Genomic DNA, 23,523 nt, shown 5'->3' with positions numbered 1-23,523 from the left:
GCATGTTATTATCGACGAGGATCTTTTTTCATAATATCGCCGCAATTCCCGATAATTTTTCCCTCCACAAGCCAGACACAATCGAGTTTTTCCTCGAGTGCCAACTTGGCAAACTAAGCACCGCTGTGGTCCTTTACTGCCTCGTCGAATCGCATATATGTGAGCGCCACAATAATCGCCTCTGCAGGATTTGTCGCATGATTTTGTTGATCCGATTGGTATCCATTTGCATTGCATTATATAATTTAGATATTTGTCTAAAATATAATAATGGATGTATTTGATCTTGATGAGGCAGAATATATCATTCCTGAGGTTGATCGCGCCAAAAAAGAATTTTTCGATGATGGGGCGATTCACACTTGGTCGACATGGAAAACTAACGCTGTTGATGCTACGATGAATCTGGAGCGGGCCAAGAAGATAATCGAGCATATAAAATTCGAACACAAGGAAGAGCGATTTATCTTCGGAATAAAATTCATCGCACAAATGCCTGACGACACTTGGATTATTCGCGATAAACGAGATCCCGTGCGTGGCGGTAAGAAAAATGTCATCCTTGATAAAAATTCGAAGCCAGGATTATTATTGGGAATTGACGGTCCTTATTATGCTAGGGCGTATCCATCTAGCGCTGTTGTTTATGGAATTTATCGGCTAAATAATAATCCCGACATGAAAAATCTACCTGCGATGAAAGAATCACCGATGATAAATTGCGTTGCCGAGCGCGTTATCGAGCATATGAAAAACGCTCGTCGCGGATCCGGTCTGACTCAGTTGAGGTTGAATAAAATTAACGCGTGGGCGAAGACGGTTGTTGATGGCGCGTCGATTGACGATGTTGCTGTGTTGAGCAAGAAACTTAAATTTCCTATCACGGTGAAAACGCTATCGGGAGAAATATTATATTCGTCGCCATATAGATCTCGAGGAGTACCAATCGAGATTGTTGATCATAATTCACATGCGTGGTCGCAATCGGTAATGATATTTCCGCGAGATCGCGCTGTTAAATTTTATCCTGTGGAAAATTCTACGAAGGACAATTCCGATGCAATGTTCCGGTATATCAAAATATTAGCCGCGTCTGATCCAATATCAGTTTGGTTATTCTCGAGCGAAGAAAGGTATGATCAATTTATCTTGCCACGCGGAGATATTTACCGAGATGAAAAATTGCATGAATCGATGAAAAATATCGCTGTGAAATATTCGTCAAATCCTGATCAGTTACTGACAAATTGTTTTACTGTTCCGTCTGTTGCTGCTCACGCTGCTAGAGAGAGAAATTCGTGGAAACCTACAAGGAACGAATACCTCACTGATATTCAACTTAGCTGTATCGAATACGGCCATGGCGGATTGTGGAATACCAAATATTATTTCGAAGATATGATATCCGTTGATATGAGCGCGTGCTATCCTGGAAGTTTCCTCGGATACGGCGATTGTGCGGATTATTTTGCTAAATTTGGCCATCCCACCAGCGAGATGACGAGAGTGGCAATTAACGGACCGTTACCTGATTTTGTCATGACCGGATTCGCTTGTGTTACTTCATTCGAGTTTGCTGAAAATTTACATAAAATTTGCTATATTTGGTTCGGTCGGCATTTCTCTCAACGCAGATGGGTCCCTATAGTGTTGTTGAGGTATATGCTGGATTCGTCAATGTTAATATCGTTGACGGTTAGCGAGGCAATTATATCGTATAGAAAACAAACTAAGGTGTGGCTACCGACGGATTGTGAAAACGCGAAAGATATTGGAAGAAAAATAATTGGCAAATTTACTCAAGGAGGATCCGTTGATCATAAACACCGACACGCTAGGTTATTTATCAACGATGCCGAGATGGATTTTATTATTGCCGATACGGTATCGCGAGGAATATTCTGCAACAGAGAGAATATTATCATTGACGGAGAAAAATTGGGTACCGTAATTAGCTATCTCGACGGAGAATCAGCGCAGTATACGCATTTGAGATCATCGATGCTCGCTTATGTGAGTATAAATTTACTGTCGATGATAAATAAATTTTCTGATATCGCGGTAAGGGTTGCAACGGATTCGTTTTATATCGATAAGAAATATCAGCATAGGCTGGAGAATTTAATCTCCGATGGCTCTTGGGGCACTTGGAGGATAAAAAACGAAGATATTCTAGATTATTGTGAGGACGCCGATGTCGAAGATTGCGATAAATTTCATAGAGATAAATTTGAGGAAATATCGACGGCTGCATCCGCATTTGACCCGATTTCACGTAACAAATTTGTTTACCTAAATGGTCCTGGTGGTAGTGGTAAAACAACGCGAGCGATAAATTTATTTGCGAAATCTGATATGATAGTATTGACTCCAACTCACAGATTAGCGCGAGAAATAAGGCAACGCGGCGTTGATTCTTGCACGTATCACAGTTATTTCAAATACAGCGGTGGATTATGGGATTCGGCTCGTATGGGAAATAAATATATCAACAAAATTATAATATTTGATGAAATTTGCACAGTAAATTTAGTTGTATTAAAATCGTTCCTGATCTGGCTGGAGGGAAAAAATACCGCCGTGGTAATGTGCGGAGATCATGGCCAACCTGATCCTATTGATGGAGAATCTCCTCATGAGTGGCTCAGGAACTTCGTTGACTATTATGAGGAAATCGACGCTGATTATAGGTCCGATGATATTTTACTGACTGAATTTAAGAAATTAATTCGATTACAACCGAATAAAATTCAATGCGATGTGATGAGAAGAATAATCGACGAGACTCCGATGGATATTTTTCTAAATTTGTGGCGTCCCGATTATTTGATCGTTGCTAGTAGGAAAATTGTTCGCGATGTTATTCAGGAAATGTTATTCAAGCTTCATTGTGAGAAATTTCCAACATTGCAGGTGCCGTTGTGTTACAGGCCCGCTGATACCAGAAAACAAAATATCAGTGTTACTTTACCCTGCGGAGAGGAAAAGATCTTGGTACTGAACGATATTATTCTTGTTGATATTAATCTTGTTAATGACGCGATAAATGCAGAAAGATCGCCATGGAAATTAGGATATGCAACAACGATACACTCGTCGCAGGGATTAACCGTGGATGGCCAAGTTTGGATTGTCGATGATAGAATTTCCTGGTCAAATTTAGTGTATTTAGCCGTGTCTCGAGTAAGAAAATTATCTCAGTTAGGTAGAATTCGGTTTCACATTAATGACGCCGGCGGTAGTTGAGTATCTTTCGGTATTATTTGTAATTCCTCCTTAGTAAATCCGCGTTGTGGCGCTAGCGAATCTAGGAAATAAATTGCTGGTCTTCCCGATGATCTTGTTACGGCCGATATTTTATGTGTTGTTACGCTCCAGGTTGGATCGGTTGCTCTTTTTCTTCCTCCTTCGGCCTCGCCTTCCTTATATAAATACCGGACAGTGACGCTACCTAATACAGGCGGAATTGCGGAATCTCGCTTTAGGGGTATATTTGTTTTTGTAATTGCAATTGCGGGTTTCATTGCTATTGTTCTCGTTGTCTCGTTATTTAGTGCGTTAATCACATGAGGCAACCTCGATACCCAATCATGAGATCGATTATCCTGAATAAATTCGCGCGCGTACTGATATCCGAATAATCGTTCTGCGAGCGTTTTGTTGAATCTCTCAACGATAGCTTGATTGTGATGAACACCTACAATACCGCGACGGATTTTAACATTATTCTTTTTCATCAATGAAGTGACCGCGCCGAGAAATTCTCGACCTGGATCAACCTGGAGAAGATTCGGCCATGTTAATGGAGATCGTGAATAAATTTCGCTAAACGCCTTTGAAATTTCCGTTGCTGTTTTATTCGATAACGGTTCCGCTTCCTTGTATCTGCTAGCAATATCAACAACCGTCAACACATACTTGTATGTGACTCCGTCGATGGTATCGTAAGGAAGAAACATTAAATCAGCCTGATGGACTTCATTAGGGACGCTGACAGAGAAACTCGCATATGATATTTTCTTAGGCGGGGGAAGATATATTTGCCAGACTGCCTGTTTCGATAGCCACGATTCAGCAACGGATTGTTTTACTTTTGCTGCCTTGGCGAGTTTGGCAATTGCTGATTTTCCTCGCCAGAATCCTCGCGAAGAATAATATATCTGCTCCATTATTATTTACCAGCACCGAATACTAATTTACCTTTCATCGCGCCTTTTACCAGCCAAGTTGCCAATTTTTCTTTGAAACTTTTGTTAGGAATCGCGTCTATTGCATGAATTAACCTGACATCAGCGAGATGCCGTTGTTGTAAATCCCCACTGCGATACGCAAGATCGTGATAGTAACACGCGTTATCGATGGCGTTTACTGGATCTTCGCCGGGATTTGGTTGATTATTATCGTTGAGTCTTATATCGAGCCTTGTTCCGGGTCCACAGTAATTGTATCCTGGCAGATGTTTCTCTCCGGGATATTTCGCCCAGGGAGTTCCGGGTAATTTTGACAAGAGGGATGCGATGTCTCCTCCGATTTTTCTACTTTTTTTTTTACAAATCTGAACTTGCGTGTATTACAAACTTCGCATTCTCCTGCAATTGCGTTCCTGTTGTTGCGTGTGACGATTTCGGTTGGATTTATCGTAGCTGTGCGCGTGCGACACTTAACACAATATAGATCCATGTATTCTAGTAACATGAATGTAATTGATTTTTCGGCCACGAAGAAACGCGAGCAGGTGAAACACAACGCGGTGTTACCAAATTCGATAAGGATGATAATTATTGGCCCGTCCGGTTCTGGAAAGACGCAGTTGTTGCTAAATTTGATAATGCGATGGCTAAAATGGGATAAGTTGTATTTGGTTGCGCCATCCGTTGATGATCAGCGATGTTATCAAGTGCTAAAGGAATTTAGCGACAATACCGACGAAGGCACAATCGAATTCATCACAGACATCAATGAAACTCCATCCGTGGAAAATTTAGATGGCGATGTTAATAATCTTGTTGTTTTCGATGATGTTATGCTGGATAAGCAAACTAATCCGGCTAGGATATTCTCGCGTGGCCGACACAAGAACACCGATGTGATTTACGTGACGCAGCGATATACGCAAATTCCAAAAGTAATTAGGGACAATTGTAACATTTTGTCGGTTTTCAATGGCGTCGATACTCACACGTTGAGAAATATTCATCAGACTTGGTGCAACGGCGATATGGACATAAACAAATTTAAAAATTTCTTCAGCCGCGCCCAGGCAACACCGCATGGTTTTATCACGATTAATCTTCATGATCCGCGTAGTAGATATCGAATCGGTCTTGATCAATTTTATTCATGAGACTTGCAGCCAAACTTCGCAAACTTCATCGATGGAATAAATTTCTCCTACCCCCCCCCCTAAAATTGCTGTCCAAAATCAATGATTTTTGCACACAAAAATTGCAATCGGGAACGAATTTACGCAAATTAATTCTCGCAGGAAGGCTTATTTTTGAAATCTGAGGCTTCTACGGAGAAAGTTTGCGTAGAAAGCTTTATTTTGGTCTGGGGGTCTGGTCTGTAGAACTTCCCTGCTGCTTACATACATACATACATACATAGATACATACATGCATGCATGCATGCATACATACATACATACATACATACACAGATACAGATACACTTGCAATGTTATTCAATTAGAGTATGAAACCTTCCATAGGTTCACTTCGCCTCTAGTTGAAATAAGTCTCATTTAGGTACTGAATGAAGTTGTGGCATACCTTAAATTTTTCAAGGGTATATATTCTCTTTAGCTGCAATTTAAAAGCGTACTTTTGAAATATTTATGTGCATGTATTTTAGCTGAATCCTGCTCTTAATATGTTTAAGTTTGTCATGGTATCGTCGAGATGAAAAAACAAGTGATTCATATAATAGATTTAAGAAATAAATTCATGGCCCATAAATCTCAACAAAGCAGAAAAATCCAAGCATGTTTCCAAGGTGTATAAATTGTGTATAAAACAATTAATTACAACTTAAATAGCGATATCGCATTTGAGAGAGAGAGACAGAGACAGACAGACAGAGAAGAGATAGACAGAGACATATACACTAATATTCATTGGTTTATTGTCTTTATGTACGATGCACTATAAATTAAAGCCGATACGTCTCAGATCTCAATAAATGGATCCCTATACATTACAATGAGTAGTAACAACGTGAGGCACTTGCATTTATTGTTACCCTTTTGAAGCACTGACACCCGTTCTCGTCGATACCCCCGATAACATAGTAATCCCCACGGGATGAATATGTGTTGGTCACTTTTAATTTATTGTTAACGTTTTGGTTTACTGACACCCGGGATGCTTTCTATAAAGCGAAGTAGCATTTACGGATGTATCCACCCCTGTTAAGTTCAGTATCGAATATTTTATACCAATATTGACTCAGCTGAGAAACAAAAGATTCTAGGCTGTTATTTGAGAAGGATACACTTGTTCAAGTAATAATAATTGGGCAAAGACGTTCCTTAGATGTAAAAGGTGGTGGCGTAATCGGTATGTTTTTGTTAGAGGGGAGCCAAATCACCAGAATGCACAATTATTGGAGGTTTAAGTATTTTTTATAACTCCACTGTGCCAATAAAAAGGGGTAACTGGCTAGACGTGCGCGTGCATGATCATGAGATTGGACAATGTCTGCCTGTTGTGCAATTACAATATGGGATTGAATATTAATAAAAGAATTATGACGGACCCTCTATTTTACCGGTTTGAATAAATAATCGAAGTGGAACAATATAAACGAAATGAAATTACCAAAAAGAACCACGCTGATTGTAAAGTAAAAACGCACGTGTTTGGTAGTAGATGATATCTGGGGTCCTGCCACCGCAGCAACTGTCGTTCTTGGCGTGACTTGAATCATCTCATTTACGATTGTAGGTACATCATATATCTGCGTCTCTGGTGGGGCTAGCAAATTAATTTTACTGCGACGCGTCTGTTCCGAATTACTTGCTGCCACACAGAGAGGTTTCACTAAGATCAGTAACTTTTACTCGGTAGCAATCGATGATAGCATAATCAATGCTGCTGAATTTGTGACTGTGTTGGCGGAATATGGAAAATCACAGACAGTTACTAGCACAAATAAGAAACAGCGCGCATTTAGAGAACAAAATCAAACGAAAGCAGTCTTCACAAAACTGGTTATCGATCAAAGATACATTAGCTCACAGTGTGTGTATGATCACTGCCATGTGCCTGCCTGTCTGACTACACTCTGACCAACATATATTCATCCCGTGGGGATGACTATGTTATCGGGGGTAGCGACGAGAACGGATAGGTTTTACATCTGCTTATGTAGTCAACCTTTGGGCGTTTGCCTGGGCAATGATCCCGAAATATCCTATAATTGTAGTGGCACATCGGGGTGGTTCCAATGCTTGGTTTATATTTATGTTAACAACGTTCTGTCGTAGATATTCATCAATAAATGGAACAAAACCACCATCAATGTTTGCATCCTTTATTAGGTCATCCATAACCCAGTCGGTAGATACTGCAACTTCATCACCTTGGGCATATTCCATTATAATATACCATGAGAATAATCTAATCTTGAAGGCAAACGCCAAAAATGTTTAAGTACCCATTAATAACCCAACGTTGAGTCTTTTGGACTGAATTTCATCTCCGGCCGCCAACAAGATAGATAATGTATATATGAATGACACTATATATAAATACGATCCAGACTCAGTCACCTTTGAAATGTTAATTTTAGATATATCAAAACCTTTCTCTACATCAATGAAAACAATTAAATGATTTGTTTTAATTTCATCTTTTGAGTCTCCTTCATTGGTCAATATATTTTTGAATGTGCTCCACGAAGTTACTACGCGTGGTGATGCTGGCATGTTAACGACTTGCTCATCATTGTTTTGTTGTACCATTATTACAGTCAAAATCCTCTTTGATATAAGCCATCCACACGCGGCTGTCTCTGATTCCACCATTTTCGGTAACCTGAACCAGATTACTGCAAAGTCGCCTCTGAGCTGAACAGTAATATCTTGGATGTCTGAGTTTGACGTTTAAGGTTTGCCAATTTGATTTCCAAAAATCACAAGTTCACGTCTACCTACTCCAACAACGTGACAAGTAAACTCAGACAAATCCACTTTGGACGCAAATCGGCTCAGATCTACGTCAGCACCGTGCTTAATGTGAACTCAGTCAGTGCTTGCGTCATTGGTGAACTCTCAAGTGCAAGTACCACTTCCACTTCAATGACAAGATGACGCATATGGGATCATCCGACCGTGTTTTTACTAACATAGGAGAATGAAAACCACGCCTTAATAAATAATTAATAACTTCAACTGGCGGTGCAAGTCCATACAAGTCAAAATGCAAACTACGTTGAGATGTTATCACGTACACGACCCATCGTTTGTTAAGGCCTGTTGATGAATCCAGATTGACGATGCCGGTCTCGCGTGTAGGAGGCACTATCGTTATAGCTTTATCTCACAAAAACACCACGAAAATGATTGATCTATTTTGCCATCGCGAGTAAATTAGGAATGGTCACTGTAAACGTGATCTTCTACAATCGGGTAATCGAAGACCTTTACCCAAGGGTATTCGACGACTCGTGTATGGTAATGGAAGGCCTCTTCCTCTTTTATGCGTTCACACTACTGACTTTTACAATTCCATTTCTGATGTAGTCCCGGCAGCCCCTAACACTGCAGCTTTTACAACCGCTAAACCCCATACTGACAATAATGCAGGAATCGTTGCAAGAAATGGAAATATTCCACTGGTCTTTTGCATTTGTTTGCCTCTGACCTGGATACTGTTAACGTTCCTGGGATACTTTTGTGGCTTCATTAAGCTGAGCCAGCTGTGTTTTGGGTAAACTAGCTTGGGACATTTCCAGATAATTTTGCTGGAGAAAGGCTTAGTGTGACCCCACAATTGTTATTGATTGCGTATTCATAGTTTCGCAATTCTTTTAGTAAGGCCGACTCTCACTTCGTTTTAGGACATTATTAATAAAATATGAAACATGTATAATTATGAATTTCTTCGAATTTTCCACAGGTGCGTCGATCATGGCCATTAGACCATTAGCACCCTCCAACAATAGGGTTCTGTCAGAAAGTATCAGAGCATAACATCTGTAACGACATGTGTATGAAAATACGTGTCGAAAATGGATTGTCTGAACGCTCCAAGTGTTCCAATGAGAAGCAATCAACTGGGTACAACGTACGAATGTCATCTTGGGTAATTTGCCAACGTTTAGATGCTGGCCCATATACGACCATATATTGTGATATGCCCCTGCAATATAATGGATCGCTGTATAGTCAAGCCTAACTTCTTCAGAGGGTTACTCGTGACCGTATAAGTCACTTCTAAGTTGTCACATGTCATATTATTATTTATCGGGTTAGTATCTCACGTTGCAATTTAAAATGCCAAGAATACGTGTTTTGTTGCAATAATACCATGATGGGTACCTATTTGCCAAGTAAATTGCCCTACACTAGCAGTTGATGTGTGTGTGTGTGTGTGTGTGTGTGTGTGTGTGGAATCCGTGAGAAATGTTAGTGTTGAAGTGGTTCCCGACTGCATACCCTATAGCAAACATGATTCTGTCGAAAGTGAAGGGGACGACATGGGCATTTGATTCCGATACAACATTTCAGGCAGGGTCGTACCTCTATTACTTCAAGCAATATTTGTTTGTGGTATACACCATTAATGTCATCGTGTTTTTCCAAGTCAGGCAGCTTTGCATTTGTTGTGTCCCAATGCCATGAAGATTTTCTGTACCAATATAATTCATATAATTGTGATTGCAACGCATTTGTTGAATTAGCCTGTTCTTGATCGTATTCGTAAATGACTTCATCAAAAACGTCACTCGCTTCAGACGCAGTAGGCGAGTTATTGTAAGTTTTGTGAACAACATTCCTTCTGAGTTTTATTTATCTCAAAACCTGTCCAAGTTTGGTTTTTTCTTTTATAAAGTCAAATTCACCAACTTATCGATATGTTCTGAATTTATTTCGAAAACTTCGTCCAACATCTTTTGTGCTTCTGTATGCTGCATTCAATCGATACAGCGACTTCAATTATCCCACTTACCTTTGGCATTCCATTCATTTGGCAGACTTCACGCACTGTTTGTAACCTCGATAAATTCTTTCAATATACTTTAAAAATCAATAGCTTCGCTACCACTTAACGTTTTGTATATAAACCGCCACAATATTCCTTTCATATAATATTCATAACTCGTCTAATATATTTCTCACTTTGACAGTACAAGTATAGCTCTGGAGAAAAATAATGCAGCGCTTATTGTTTATAGTAATATACTCCTGCCTGTACGAAGTATATTCATCCATTGCAGTGAGTATTGATGGGTACAATATGCCTGCCTGTTTTAGTACCCTATGCGGGATTTTGTTTCTACGATCACAATAAACTTATTTTTCGCTTAGAATGAAAGCATATATTTTTGCCCTCTTTGGGAATACCTTTGAGGTCACTACTCCCTGATTGACTGACTCACATGACGTGTATTTTTAAATCTCCGTGTACCAAATTAAAAGTGTTGAGGGGGATTGGGGCGAGAACGCGTGTCAGTCTGACCAACAGGTAATAAAAAGGCGAAAGCCCCACTTTCATACTACTTAATGTTTGTGTTCACCTAAAAAGTCGAGACGTTTTTTCTGACGGAATAAGTCAATGACGAGGGTACCAAATGTCATCACCTAGTAAATTGCCACAACACTGGCATATGTTATTTAATTAAATGAGTGTACTAAAATCATTTAAATATATATATATATATATATATATATATATATATATATATATATATATATATATATATATATATATATATATATATATATATATATATATATATATATATATATATATATATATATAACTGATGAAAATTATACAATTTGTCAAGAATATTTACGGGTGAAACTTTATTTGTATTCAATATTTACAATTTTTTATATACATGACCATACGAGGGGTGTCCCTCACAACAGCTTTTTCTGTCATCATGCAACTACATTTACAGTCTCATCTACAGATATGTTCAGGACATATTTATGTTAATAATGCTTATCAAAAAGGACTGACCATTTTTCCAAATATCGTGTGAAATCTTGCAAACAATTACCATGGTCCACTCAAATATGGAGAACCTGATCAACTTTTACACCATAGCCACAAATTTAACAACACATCAGAGTAATATCTGTGTTATCAGAGTGTGTTTGCATCTATGTGATGAAGCTTTATGTAAATGCAATATTATGCAAAAAAATGACAAATTAAAGTACATATTTTCTTCGAATATGCACCATATAACTGAAACATTTATTTTATTTGCATGAATTAATAAACTTTGGAAGATTTTTTATGACATTCCAAGCATAAGTATTTTTCTGAACTTCATTCTTATATATACATAGAAATGTTGCTCTAGGTGTTCAAACCAGAAAACATTGGTTAGAATAGTTAGAGTTTAGAATATTTATATTTCATGAATGAATGAATAATTACCATTGTCTTCCCAAAATCTTAAAAGTTATATCGAAGTGTACTGATTCATCACCAGTTTCATATGGATTTTTTTCACCTCCCATCAGGACATACAATATAAGTCCGAATACTAATGTAAATAAATGCCTACTTCACTTCTTTGCGACTGATCATGTGCGCATTGTTAATGAGTGTATTTAAAACACTCTGCTTGGTATTTGTACCCTAAGCATGTATTCATAGGATCTTTGCGAAGTGCATGGTACCCATTTTATTCTCAGAATCTGGGTGATTTGGATGGATGTCCGCATCAAGCTCAACATCATCAGAGTGACTTGGATGACTGTCTTCATCACGTTCCACGTGGTCTGAGTAACTTTCACGAATGCCATCATCAAGTTCCACATCATATGAATCAATTTGATGAATGTCCACATCAGGTCCCTCGTCATCTGAGTGAATTTGATGGATCTCCACAGAACGGTCGACAGAATTTGACTGAATTGGATGGATATTTTGATCAGGCTCCAGAGTGTCTGAGGGAGTTGGGTTAATTAAATCATTGTGTTCCACTGTGTCTAAATGAATTGGATAAATGTACTCATCAAAGTCTGTGTGAAATGGACGGATTGACTCATCACTTTCCACAGGATTTGAGTGAATTGAATGAATATATTCATCAGGTTCCAAACTATCTATCTGAATTGGATCGATTGACTCATTAAGTTCCATATGATCTGAATGAAATGGATGGATATACGCATCAGGTTCAACACTATCTCTCTGAATTGGATGGATGGCCGGGTCACGTTTTAAAGGATCAGAGTGAATTGGATCTGGCAACTCATTCATTTTGACGTTATCTGGCCTCATTGACTGTTCTAATTCATTATCTGTCGGGAAAATATCTCGTCCAGTTAGTAGCAGTTCTTTGTGCTGTTCAACATCCGTTTCCATAGCAGTGTTCATTTCTCCGTCTGCGTTGCTTACAATTGTCCAGTACGTTCCAGACACGATTACCTCCTGTAGATTTTCGTCTCTAGTATCTATCTTAGAATCTGTACGCCTGTTGCTACTTGCTACTATGTCCGAACGTAAGCTAAGAAAGAAAAAGCCGTATATATATATATATATATATATATATATATATATATATATATATATGCCAGATCATCCGTCAGGGTATATGTCATGCGAGGAAATCATCCTATTTGTTTTTGTTTGTGTCATCTCTTTCTCTCAGACACACATCTACTCACACACAAAACAAAATAATTGCATGAATTTAACCAACCAGTTTTCTTGTCATTACAAAGCATTTATTCTCTTTTCAGTATATTTTCTGATATGATGTAATGAATTTATTTAACACCGTCATCATTCTTGCAAATATTAGCTTCAATTAAATGTATACTTTGTGAGAACAAATAAGTGTGACAGAAACAAATGTTTATATATAAAGAAGAATATGTGCATCTTATCGTACATATAGTTTTTGTATTTGTCTCATATATATATATATATATATATATATATATATATATATATATATATATATATATATATAATACATTGCCAATAATAATTACCATATTTTGGACTTGCGCAAGAGAGAGACACAAACTGCAGCAACTACAATAGATCCAATTCCCAGAATAATTACGGCCACACGGTATTTGGAAGGAATGGCTGAAAGAAAGAGAAATACTATTTTATTATGGGGGGTTTCTTTTTTTCTTTCTTCTTGGCAACCGAAATTAATCTAAACGGTCCCGTATATGATCAAGAATCAAAACATTGAAGAACGACGTAGCTCAAAGTCAGGATACAAGTCAACTCACTTTTAAATATTAACAACATACTTGTATGCGAGTTTACAGTCAAGTTTTCTTTTAAAATTTAACTAACATTAGTAATGATGGTACTAGTCTGTAATTTATCTGGTCTAATGCATCACCCCTTTATCAAATAGGGACGATATTCAGCTGGGATGGAAGGGTGCATGAATTTAGAGTCTTTTGTCAAACTAACAGTAAGGAGACTTAAACATCGATGACATTTTTTTTAAAATCCATACTAGGAATTAATTAAATACTAACACGTTTCATTTGTATATCGTGAAAATATCTCACATGTCTAGTTTTTCTAACTGTATAACTGATAAATGTATTATAGTGTTGGGCGTTACTCACCTGAATAAGAATTGACAATTTACTTCAAGAGGTTGACGGTACTAATAACAATAGAGAACGTGACAACGACAGATATGGGATACGCGAATCTGTGTGAATAAAGATTTGTTTATAAAGCATTATGATATGTAAATGTATCAATCTCAAGTATCAAGTCTGACTGAGCGGAGAGGCCATGTAATCTTGTCATTGTAGTGAAAACGACAGCAATATAAGGATGTGTGCAAATGAGTGAGTCTGCAGTTTAAATCATTATTTCGTTTCTAAGGTCATGGAAGTACCATTTTACTGGTTTTGGTCACAAGTGTTTGTTCAGGTTGTACATGTCACGAACCTTTGAAGGAAAACAGTGCGTTGTTTCATTTATTTGGAACGAATTATCGTAATAGACGCAAACGGATCCAATAATTTATTGTAATAAGATTTTCTACGAGAACACCATACGAATGCGAAGTCCTGTATGAAGACTGGGGCAGTTTTGACATATATACAGTACCTTCTGCGTCTCGTTCAGGGCTCATCGATACGGTCGTGTAATAAATAATGTCTGAAAGAAAGTAAAGACAAAGTGAATTTTCTATGGACTCATTGATTTATTGATAGATACATACTGTCCCTGAATCTAATGTGCAAGATGCTTCGAATTGCAATCAATAATATATCTAAATATAGACATGTTAAACATTGCAGCAAATAATAAAAATGTCAATCCCCAAAGCAACCATTCTTTCAAAACAATGAATTCCTTCCGTCTCAGTTTCATTTGTATTTCATGGTAAAGCTTCATCCTTAATGTAGAGAAAGCAAGCAGTGGTATAATATTTCGTCGAAGAACATATATAAAGCAACTTGAAGAAAAAAAAAGATGCTGACAATAGATTTCGTTTCATCTCTATTTATATATTTGTATTATGGTTTTTTTTTTTTTTTTTTTTACCACTGTCTATCTCTTACCAAAGCTTATTCGAAATCACATTTTGTGCTATAAATAAATGTCTTCAAACAAGCCGGAACCAGCTTGAGACGGACTCCATGGAATGTCCCTGGGTTAGACAAATTACTACTCATACCGGTCATAAAATAATCTATATGGTCTGATGTCCCATTAACGGTAATCACCGGATTGTGGATCCTTTCCCAAACATATGCAATGTTTAATAACTTATTGTTTTTACTTAAACTTTCAATGATGTTAAAGCCCCAATACCGCAGTTTTTCATACATTTCACCATTCGTTCAACCTAACTAAAGGTTACATGGGAAGGAAATTATTTATTTTTGTAAACATTATATGACATTAAATGTCCTTGAAATAATCACAATGTTAAGTTAGAACAACGTTGAAATATTCAGTTTAGAATTAAGAGGTGCTACCACTTATTTCAATCACCGAAGTCGCTCGTAACTCCGCTCTTTTTCGAGAGTGCTCTAAAAGTAGTGACATCATACATTCGACAAAGTCCGTAAATGATTAATCTAATAACAACAATATTCTAACGTGGCGGACACACTGACTCGAGATGGAACGAAGAGAGATAGACTCAAATTTTTTAATGTATCAGAAAAGAAATAATATGCATTGAATACAAAATGGACTTTCGTGAATATTGGTGATCAGCTTGGCCGCTAGAATATTTTCGGCTGAAGACAAACCCGTCTGTTGCGTATTTCTCAATTAATGTTTAACCATACGACAAGGACTTTTGAAAATAATGTTCGTCAGTTATGCCTTTAAAGAAACAATACACGTAAACTGTAGGCCGAGTACTACATCATATCAAAAGCGAAATAATAAACACGTATCACATAAGGTTCACAAACCGTATCCGACATAGCGTGGCGTTGGATTCGTCTGGTTACAACGGTGACGTCATCAAATCTTGTATACCATCATTCGAAAAGGTTGATCCACGGATATCGTCGATCAACATCTAATTCATAAGCATGTGAAAAATATCAGGGTTCCTCGGTTCGAGGGAGAAATTGCAAGGCTCATAGTGTGATTAAATAATTGTCGATATTATCTAGATTTAAGGACACCAACCGATGTATGGAACCATATCTATGAAGATTCTATATTATTCAGATGATTTGGCATTTACTATATTTTGCATATAACGGCGGCGTTGTGGCTCTAAATGAAAACTCTTGATGAGATGAATCAATGTAAATTTTGCTAAATACTGGCGATCTATGGTTACACATACTTTTTCTTTTAGCCTAATTCGTAAGAAAAGGTAGTTCATTTCATTAGATCAAAATAAGAACGGTAAAACTATTCCTGAAAAATTTTTAAAAAAAACTCTAGTATCTGCATTCTGTCTCATCGTTGTGATCGATGAATTATTAGTTTCTGAAGGAAACAAAATGAGTACTGTAAATGACTTCTGTTTATTCAAAGACGTATAAAGCCTCTATGAGTAATTTGATGGGACAAGGCAAAGATCAAAATACCGCTATATTTGAAACATTATAGCAACAAAAAAATCAGTTCTTGTAAGACGATATGGTATTTAAGCATATTGTATTTCACCAGTAAGCCGCCTACAATTCCAGTGTATATATTTCCAAAACCGCAGATACTAAACGACAAATCTTTTATCGGCACAATAAAACGCCTGTTAGATTTACTGATAATGTAAAGTAACCTGCACAGTCAATAAAACAATTTATAAAATCAATACATTTTTGTACATATTTGTGCCGCGAGAAATCGAATGTGCTTCGTGTAGTGTAAAACAGGGAGCGACATGTTACTGGCTTATTAAACTTGGCTATAACTCGTTTAAAAAAGTGTCCTAGAGATTAGGAGGAATATAGAACTGATATTCAAGGGTTCTAACTTTTCTGCATTTTTAAAAACAGCTTCAAAAAAACTATTAAATTTGACAGACAAAAGAAATAAATGGTTCAGTTTGGGTACAATATTAAGGTAGCATCCTTCATAATATATACCCACGCAATATAGGAACACTAATAAGAGCAGGGTTGGATTTCCTTTCTAATTTTAATATCATTATTTCTTGAAATATATCACAATCAATTTGAATTTATGCTGTTATTAATTGGCGTTATTTTCCATCTATCGTTTTATTAATTGATCTTGTTTTTATCTATCGCTTCTTCAAATAATATGGAAATCGACATCTTCTATATACTATGAAAACTTTATGGAAGAAAAAATTAACAAACATGTTTCGGAACATCAAACCTACCAGACCATTTGAAAATGGTATACCTGATATAGATAAAATCGCTCTCTTGGGGTGTTATTGTTTCAGTAGCGTGTAGGATGCACACCGTGACTCGTGAACTCCTTCTAAAGAGATTACAGACCTTAAACATGTCAACTTACAGCGGAGCATATCCTTGTCTTCCCCGCTGTGAATCAGCCATTTATGACGTGAATTCAATTACGAAACTTCATGCTAAATTCCACAAGGACAATATTTGTTCTTTTTGAAAGGACATGGTGTATGTACATGTGTACCATTTTTTTTAATGATTTATATATTGTACTGTTATCTTTTTATATTATACCTCGTTCAAAGAATGTTAATAATTTTTTTGTTTCTTTTCATACTTTTATGATCCAGTCGATTTAAAATAATTTACTTTCCTAAAGTTTATAATAGGAAATAAGATCAATATATATGTCAAAACATTATATTTGATTGACACTATATAGACACTTTGTGCTGACGTGCCTTTAAACTTTAAACATGCATACATACATACATACATACATACATACATACATACATACATACATACATACATACATATATTGATAAATGTTCTACCTTGCACCAGCAATCAGTGTAAACGGGTTTTAGTAATTTCACTCTTTTTACATTTTTAGTTTATTTAACTGAGCATTGTACTCAAAATGTTTTTATGAAACTTCACTGCAAGTTTCAGGACGCATTTATCAAACACGTTATCATAGAAAGAAGTACTTACCAACGTATGGACCTAATTTTGCTTCAATGAACAACTATACATAACGGGAAAATTTAGTAAGTCCATTGGCAGCCCGCCATAGGTAAATCTTAATATATCGAACATCCTGTTGTTACATTATCATATATTCAAAACCTATTTAAATATTGTAGGTGCAATTCATCCCATCCAGTTAACATTAGATATCACAATGATCTAAGAACATTCTGAAGTGAGTCTTTCCTGCCTTGCAGACTGCTGTCCGATTTGCAGATGGAACTGGGCAAAGTTTGTTCCTTCATCGGGTAGAGATAAGCAGAAAAGGTGTTATATACTCCGAATATTACAAGACAGGACGCTGAGACCTCCTCATGTAGAATTCAAAATAAAATCACCGGCTTATTAAGATAGTTGGACATTGTCTGTGAGTATACTACTACTACTACTGCTAATAATAACAATAATAATAATAATAATAATAATAATAATAATAATAATAATAAACTCAATACCAATATCGTCATAACCGCTCCGGTGGCCAAGTGGTTAGAGCATCCGCCTCGGATGCGGGAGGTCGTGCGTTCGATCCCCGGCCGAGTCATACCAAAGACTTACAAAAATGGTACTCACAGCTGCCTCGCTTGGCCCTCAACCTTAAGAGGTTAGTGTTATGACTGGTCGGCCTGGTGTCAGGATAATGTGACTGGGTGGGACATCATGCTACATGTCTGCGGCATTATGCCCCAGTGCTAGACATCACTGTAAACTGTCACAAAGACGTCGTAGCGATATGACTCAAATGTTTTTAAAGCTACGTTAAAAATCCAAAACACACACACTTTCTAGCAGCAATAACAGACAGTATTAAAAGTCGAGAAAATTGTTGACTGAAACTCAGTTTCAGATTTGCTAATGTGACTATTTGTATATGAGTTCACTGAATAATCTACAATAAATTCAGCGTCATGCCGTAGAAGCTGAGGACCGTACAAAATGGCAATGGTTCACAAAACCAACATCCCAGATCAACAAAAGTGTCTTTGAAGACAACCCGGTTGTACTGATTGAATTATATACAATAAGAAGACGGACAAAGAAGAAAATAACTGATAATGAAAAATATAGGATAAATATATGTATATGTTCGTAATATAAAGTTATCTTTAATTCAAATGAACGTGAAGTGTTCCCGATATGTCCCTGAGTCTCCTTACATTAATTCTCACTTTAAGGACCTTAACTAGTTTCTATTGTTTATTCAGACTACATGTCAATAAACGTTCTAAGGTCTCAATGCAACACATTGACATAGCGTGCCTTTTCAAGTAACGTTAATGCCATTGATTTCATACTCGACAAAGCTGTATCCACGCAAATAATTTCATGTGTTTGTATGGGATGCGGGATCATAAATAGCGAACATTGCCGTATGTATGTATGTATGTATGTATATTGGGGGGTGGAGGGGGGGTGAGTGTGTGGGTGATAAATTGAGAATCACAACGATAATCATTGAACGAAAAGGTAGTTGCCTCCAACATTTGCAATAGATAAATATAGAAAATAAATCAATCAGTTTAGGAATGTTATGCCATGAACATTTATTTTATGTAGATGTAAAAGACAATAATTCCTAGCTGACACAGAAACAGAAGATATTGTTATAAGTAGGAACAGCAGTATTATTTGCATTTGTATTATTATTAGTATTTGATTAGCTGGTTTTTAAAAATGTCACTGTTCCATGACGATTCAATTACTTTATCAACATTTATTCTACACACATGGTATGCATTACAAATTCAGTTCCATGTGCATTTTCGTTCTCTTTCTACAATGCATTTATTTTCTACTAAAATACCTTAAAATGTGTATTTTAACAACGAAGCCCACTGTCTTTCAACCTCTTAATGTAGATAAAAACTTCATTATTATCATCTGAAGGGCATAAATCAAATTTTGTTTTTCTTCAACTTCAATAGACGCTGGATACCTAATAATTTGAGGAACGCAACAGCGACAAATGCCATTGAATGTCCGATGAAAAGCATTGAATTAAACAAATAATGCTTCAGTTTCCGAACACAAATTGAGGGCAAATGTAATTAATGTGCGAGAAATTAAAACATCAATGATCTGTGTCATCGTCAATGCATACACGTAAGCAACAATAGTTTGGATTTCATCCACAGGTCTTATTCTACTGTGAAAATGTTCACATTTCTACCATATACCCATATATTTGTTTTGACGTACATGAAGATATACAGGCCTGGGGAGTGACCCTGTGTATGAAATTTCTCTCTTGTTCAAAACGTGGACACTGTTGAGAACACAGCTTTAAAAACAAATAATTTCAGTATGCAAAGGAGATTCGTGTCCACGCTTTATGGTTTTCACACCAAACACGTCAATTGTTACCAATAATATGCTGGCAGATGGAAGGGGGTGCAGGTTGAAAAGTCGTATATACGGCTATATATATGAAATTTGATGATCCTGTGACCCGTGACTTAATGGTGTCACGTAGTGCAATCAGGGACCTCTTTCTAAGTTATGCTCAGGTAAATGTAATTAGATATGTTCAGATTCTTGAGCAGAAGCCCTACATTGTTACCTAGAACTGAGTGAAACCTTTAACTCTGTGCAGTCATTGCTTGAGGGTGTTGGCAACGTATCGTTTGAACTACTGTCAGATCTTATCTACAATATATAAAGCGACTTTTTTAAGTTAGTCACGTTTTGTACCAAGACTGTTAATCTGAATACATTGAGGTAGTTTGAGGAAATATATGTTTACATGAAAACCTATGAATGTTTCATTTATTTTTCATGGAGCGTTCTTTTAGGTTAAGACCAAGCTCAGAATAATTTATTTTTGGGTCATAGTTCTAGCTCAGAAATTTTCAAGGATCTTAATAGTAAGGTACAACCTAGATTATTCATGCATCACAACCTAAGGTCATGACAGACATGTATAACTCTATTTGCAGGGTGAATGTTACACTAAGCTGAGAAGCTCTTTAAGTTTATTAAAATAAATTATTGATACGATGTGTCTGGAACCACAATTAATATTATAAATGCCAAGTAATGAAAAGTAACTACAAAGTTACTTGTAATGTCTTGACTGAAATATTAAGCCGTTGGAAGTAATCTTATCAAACATTTTACACATTTGTATCTTCGTCTTTGTGGCTTTGAATATCTTAGCCTCGAAGCAACAGTCATGAGCAAATATGCATAGCTTTGCCTGAATGGTTTTGAATTAAAATCCCATATTTAGAATGATGAAACCTAACAAGTTCATTTCCAAGATTTCATGACATTATTTCATATATTACATACGTATTATTATATTGAAGGTCAAGAAGCTTAAGTTAAATTTTCAGGCAGGAAATCTAACGTTCCATAAGATATTTTGATGAATCTATATATAATGGAATCTGAAAACTGGAGTGTGTGCTGAATACCATGTTTTAGGTCATTTCATAAGGTCATCGACAATGAAAGAACATAATTATGTTGTCTAAGGCGTTCATGTCACTCTAGTATAATACCATAATATAATCTGACTCCTGTGTATTATGGCATTATCTACAAATATATCAACTTTTCCGACTGAAAACGCTTGCTTGTCTGGCTCATAATGTATATTTTGAAAAAAAAAAGGATGCCACTTGTATCAATATCAATTACAACAGGGATCAAAAATATTCTGTCCGAAGTACAAAATTAGAACTTAAGATATTTTAAATGAACAGTAAACTGTCATATTTCAAGACTAAACAATGTATTCTACAAAATTATACACGACCACTGCTGCAAATCAATGTCATGGAATGAAAAAATATAAATGTCTGACCTCTCTGCATATATACTGATTGCAACATAGGACGTTAGGGCACATTCTGCGCTAGTACTTACCAACAACTCCAATTTTCAAAATTAACAGATGGATACAGACACGTAAGGTGTAACAGGATGGGATTTGAATCACAGATATGTGGACGGAATAGTGCAGACTTTTGGGTAAACTTTTTGAATCAATTTCGCATTTTTAGGTGATGTATAGTATCTCTGTATTGCTCATACTGTTCTACTTGTGGCCAAATCTCCGTCCGCAATAAATATGACCATTGAAAGCAATAATATAGAACCTATTTTTGATACATCACCGCTATTGGCATCACTCATGATACATACAAAATATATATGCATTTAGCTTCAGCGTACAGAACGTAATCTATAAAACATTTTAAAAAAATATATTTCTTTAGGTCATACATGAATATTGAAATACTCTTGTGTACATGTTGATGAGTATGTATGTGATATGATTATAGATTTGTATAGGTATAATAACTAAGAAGATACGTAATATTACTTATACATGTACGTACGTAAGAACGAACAGAGATTATATCATAGAAACCATTCCCCTCAAAAGGTTTATGAAAAAATACACGTACTTTAAATTTAGCTTCAAAATTAATCACATTGCATAATGGGTTCTATTGTTAACCATATTTGCTTCCATTTAGCCACTAACGCATAATATACCTGGCTAAAGGGGCCCAGTGTGGCCGAGTGGTCTAAGGCGCTCGCCGTTCCAGATCACTGCGATCTCACCTCTGTCTGCGTGGGTTCGAGTCTCAGGCTCGGCTAACGTGGGTCCATGAGAAAGCCTGCCAGTAGCTTCTCGTTGGTCGGTGGTTCTTCCCGGGGTTTGCCAGGGCTCTTCCTCCACCATTTATACTGGCCCCCATGTATTGCCTATCTTGTGATGAAATATGAAGTTAAACCCTACAACAACAACTACAAACTAGTTACATATAATTTGAGCTACATACCAAACGTTTGCAGAAGAACACTGTCGTTCAGGTCCCGTAGATACCATGGTCTGTTCACCCTGTACATCCCACTATCATTTATCGTGATGTTCAAAATGTGCACAGTCACCGTGATTGTCTCATGCACAGTTTTATCTACCACAACTCTTATTCGATCTGTGTGTTCACTTTGATCAACATAATTAACATACCATACCCGAGCGAGAACTGATGAGTTATGAGCTATTTCGAATGGATCCTTCGCTCTATTCCCAAAAGTCCATGAAAAAGATACATTTCGCCCAATTATGCCTTGAACGGTTTTGTCTGCAGAGACAAGATACATCAAGCTGCAAAACAAAACATGTAAGTAAGACATTATTACGCATTGCTGTACATTAATTAGACACGGTGTTTAAGTGATACCAATTTTTCATATGATTGTTTAAAACAATACACCGCTCCAAGAATCGTCGGATGTCATTTCCAGTGTGGGCACTATCATTGAATTTAGCTCATCGTTCATAACAGAATTTGCGTCCGACGTCTCACACAACCTACTCAACTTTGCAGAATCTGGAAGATTGTTGTTGTCTCTAAACATCCATAAATATGTAAAGTATTCTATAACGCTTTTTACAATAACCGGCAAATGAAATACGTTCGTAAAGGAAATAAATCTGTTAAGGATTGAGAACTTTCACAAAATATTTTGATTAATGGAACACATACTTGACTAAATGTCCATAATAGGCGTGTAAATCATTATGGGACAGCATTCTTTTGATTTCGCTTCAAAGTCTCGATAGATTAAGGTTTAGGGATAGGGACGGAAATGTATATTCCATTGTACATTCGAGAGAGCACACGCTTTGAGGAAACGGAAATCTTTATCTTTCTTCGAGAGAGATAGAGAGAGAGTATATGTATAGCATCTACGCTGTGTCAGTGATATACCAC

At 36.7% G+C, this 23,523-nt stretch overlaps 1 protein-coding gene across 1 annotated transcript; it reads right to left on the bottom strand.

The window, feature by feature from the left end:
* Positions 1 to 11,017: 11,017 nt before the first annotated feature.
* LOC149794219 (uncharacterized) lies at positions 11,018 to 23,227 on the bottom strand. Its single transcript, XM_089966544.1, has 4 exons — positions 22,585 to 23,227; positions 14,286 to 14,336; positions 13,187 to 13,286; positions 11,018 to 12,696 (listed from the first exon to the last, which is right to left on the bottom strand). Exons 1-4 carry the CDS (start codon positions 22,940 to 22,942, stop codon positions 11,835 to 11,837), a joined length of 1,371 nt encoding a protein of 456 aa, XP_089822670.1. The 5' UTR covers positions 22,943 to 23,227; the 3' UTR covers positions 11,018 to 11,834.
* Between the last annotated feature and the right edge of the window lie 296 nt (positions 23,228 to 23,523).

This window comes from Sinohyriopsis cumingii, chromosome 8, assembly GCF_028554795.1.
Source record: "Sinohyriopsis cumingii isolate HCF-2022 chromosome 8, ASM2855479v2, whole genome shotgun sequence".
Lineage (NCBI taxonomy): Eukaryota > Metazoa > Mollusca > Bivalvia > Unionida > Unionidae > Sinohyriopsis > Sinohyriopsis cumingii.
Note: the sequence above shows the minus strand (reverse complement) of the source record. Positions and strands in the feature narration are given on the sequence as shown.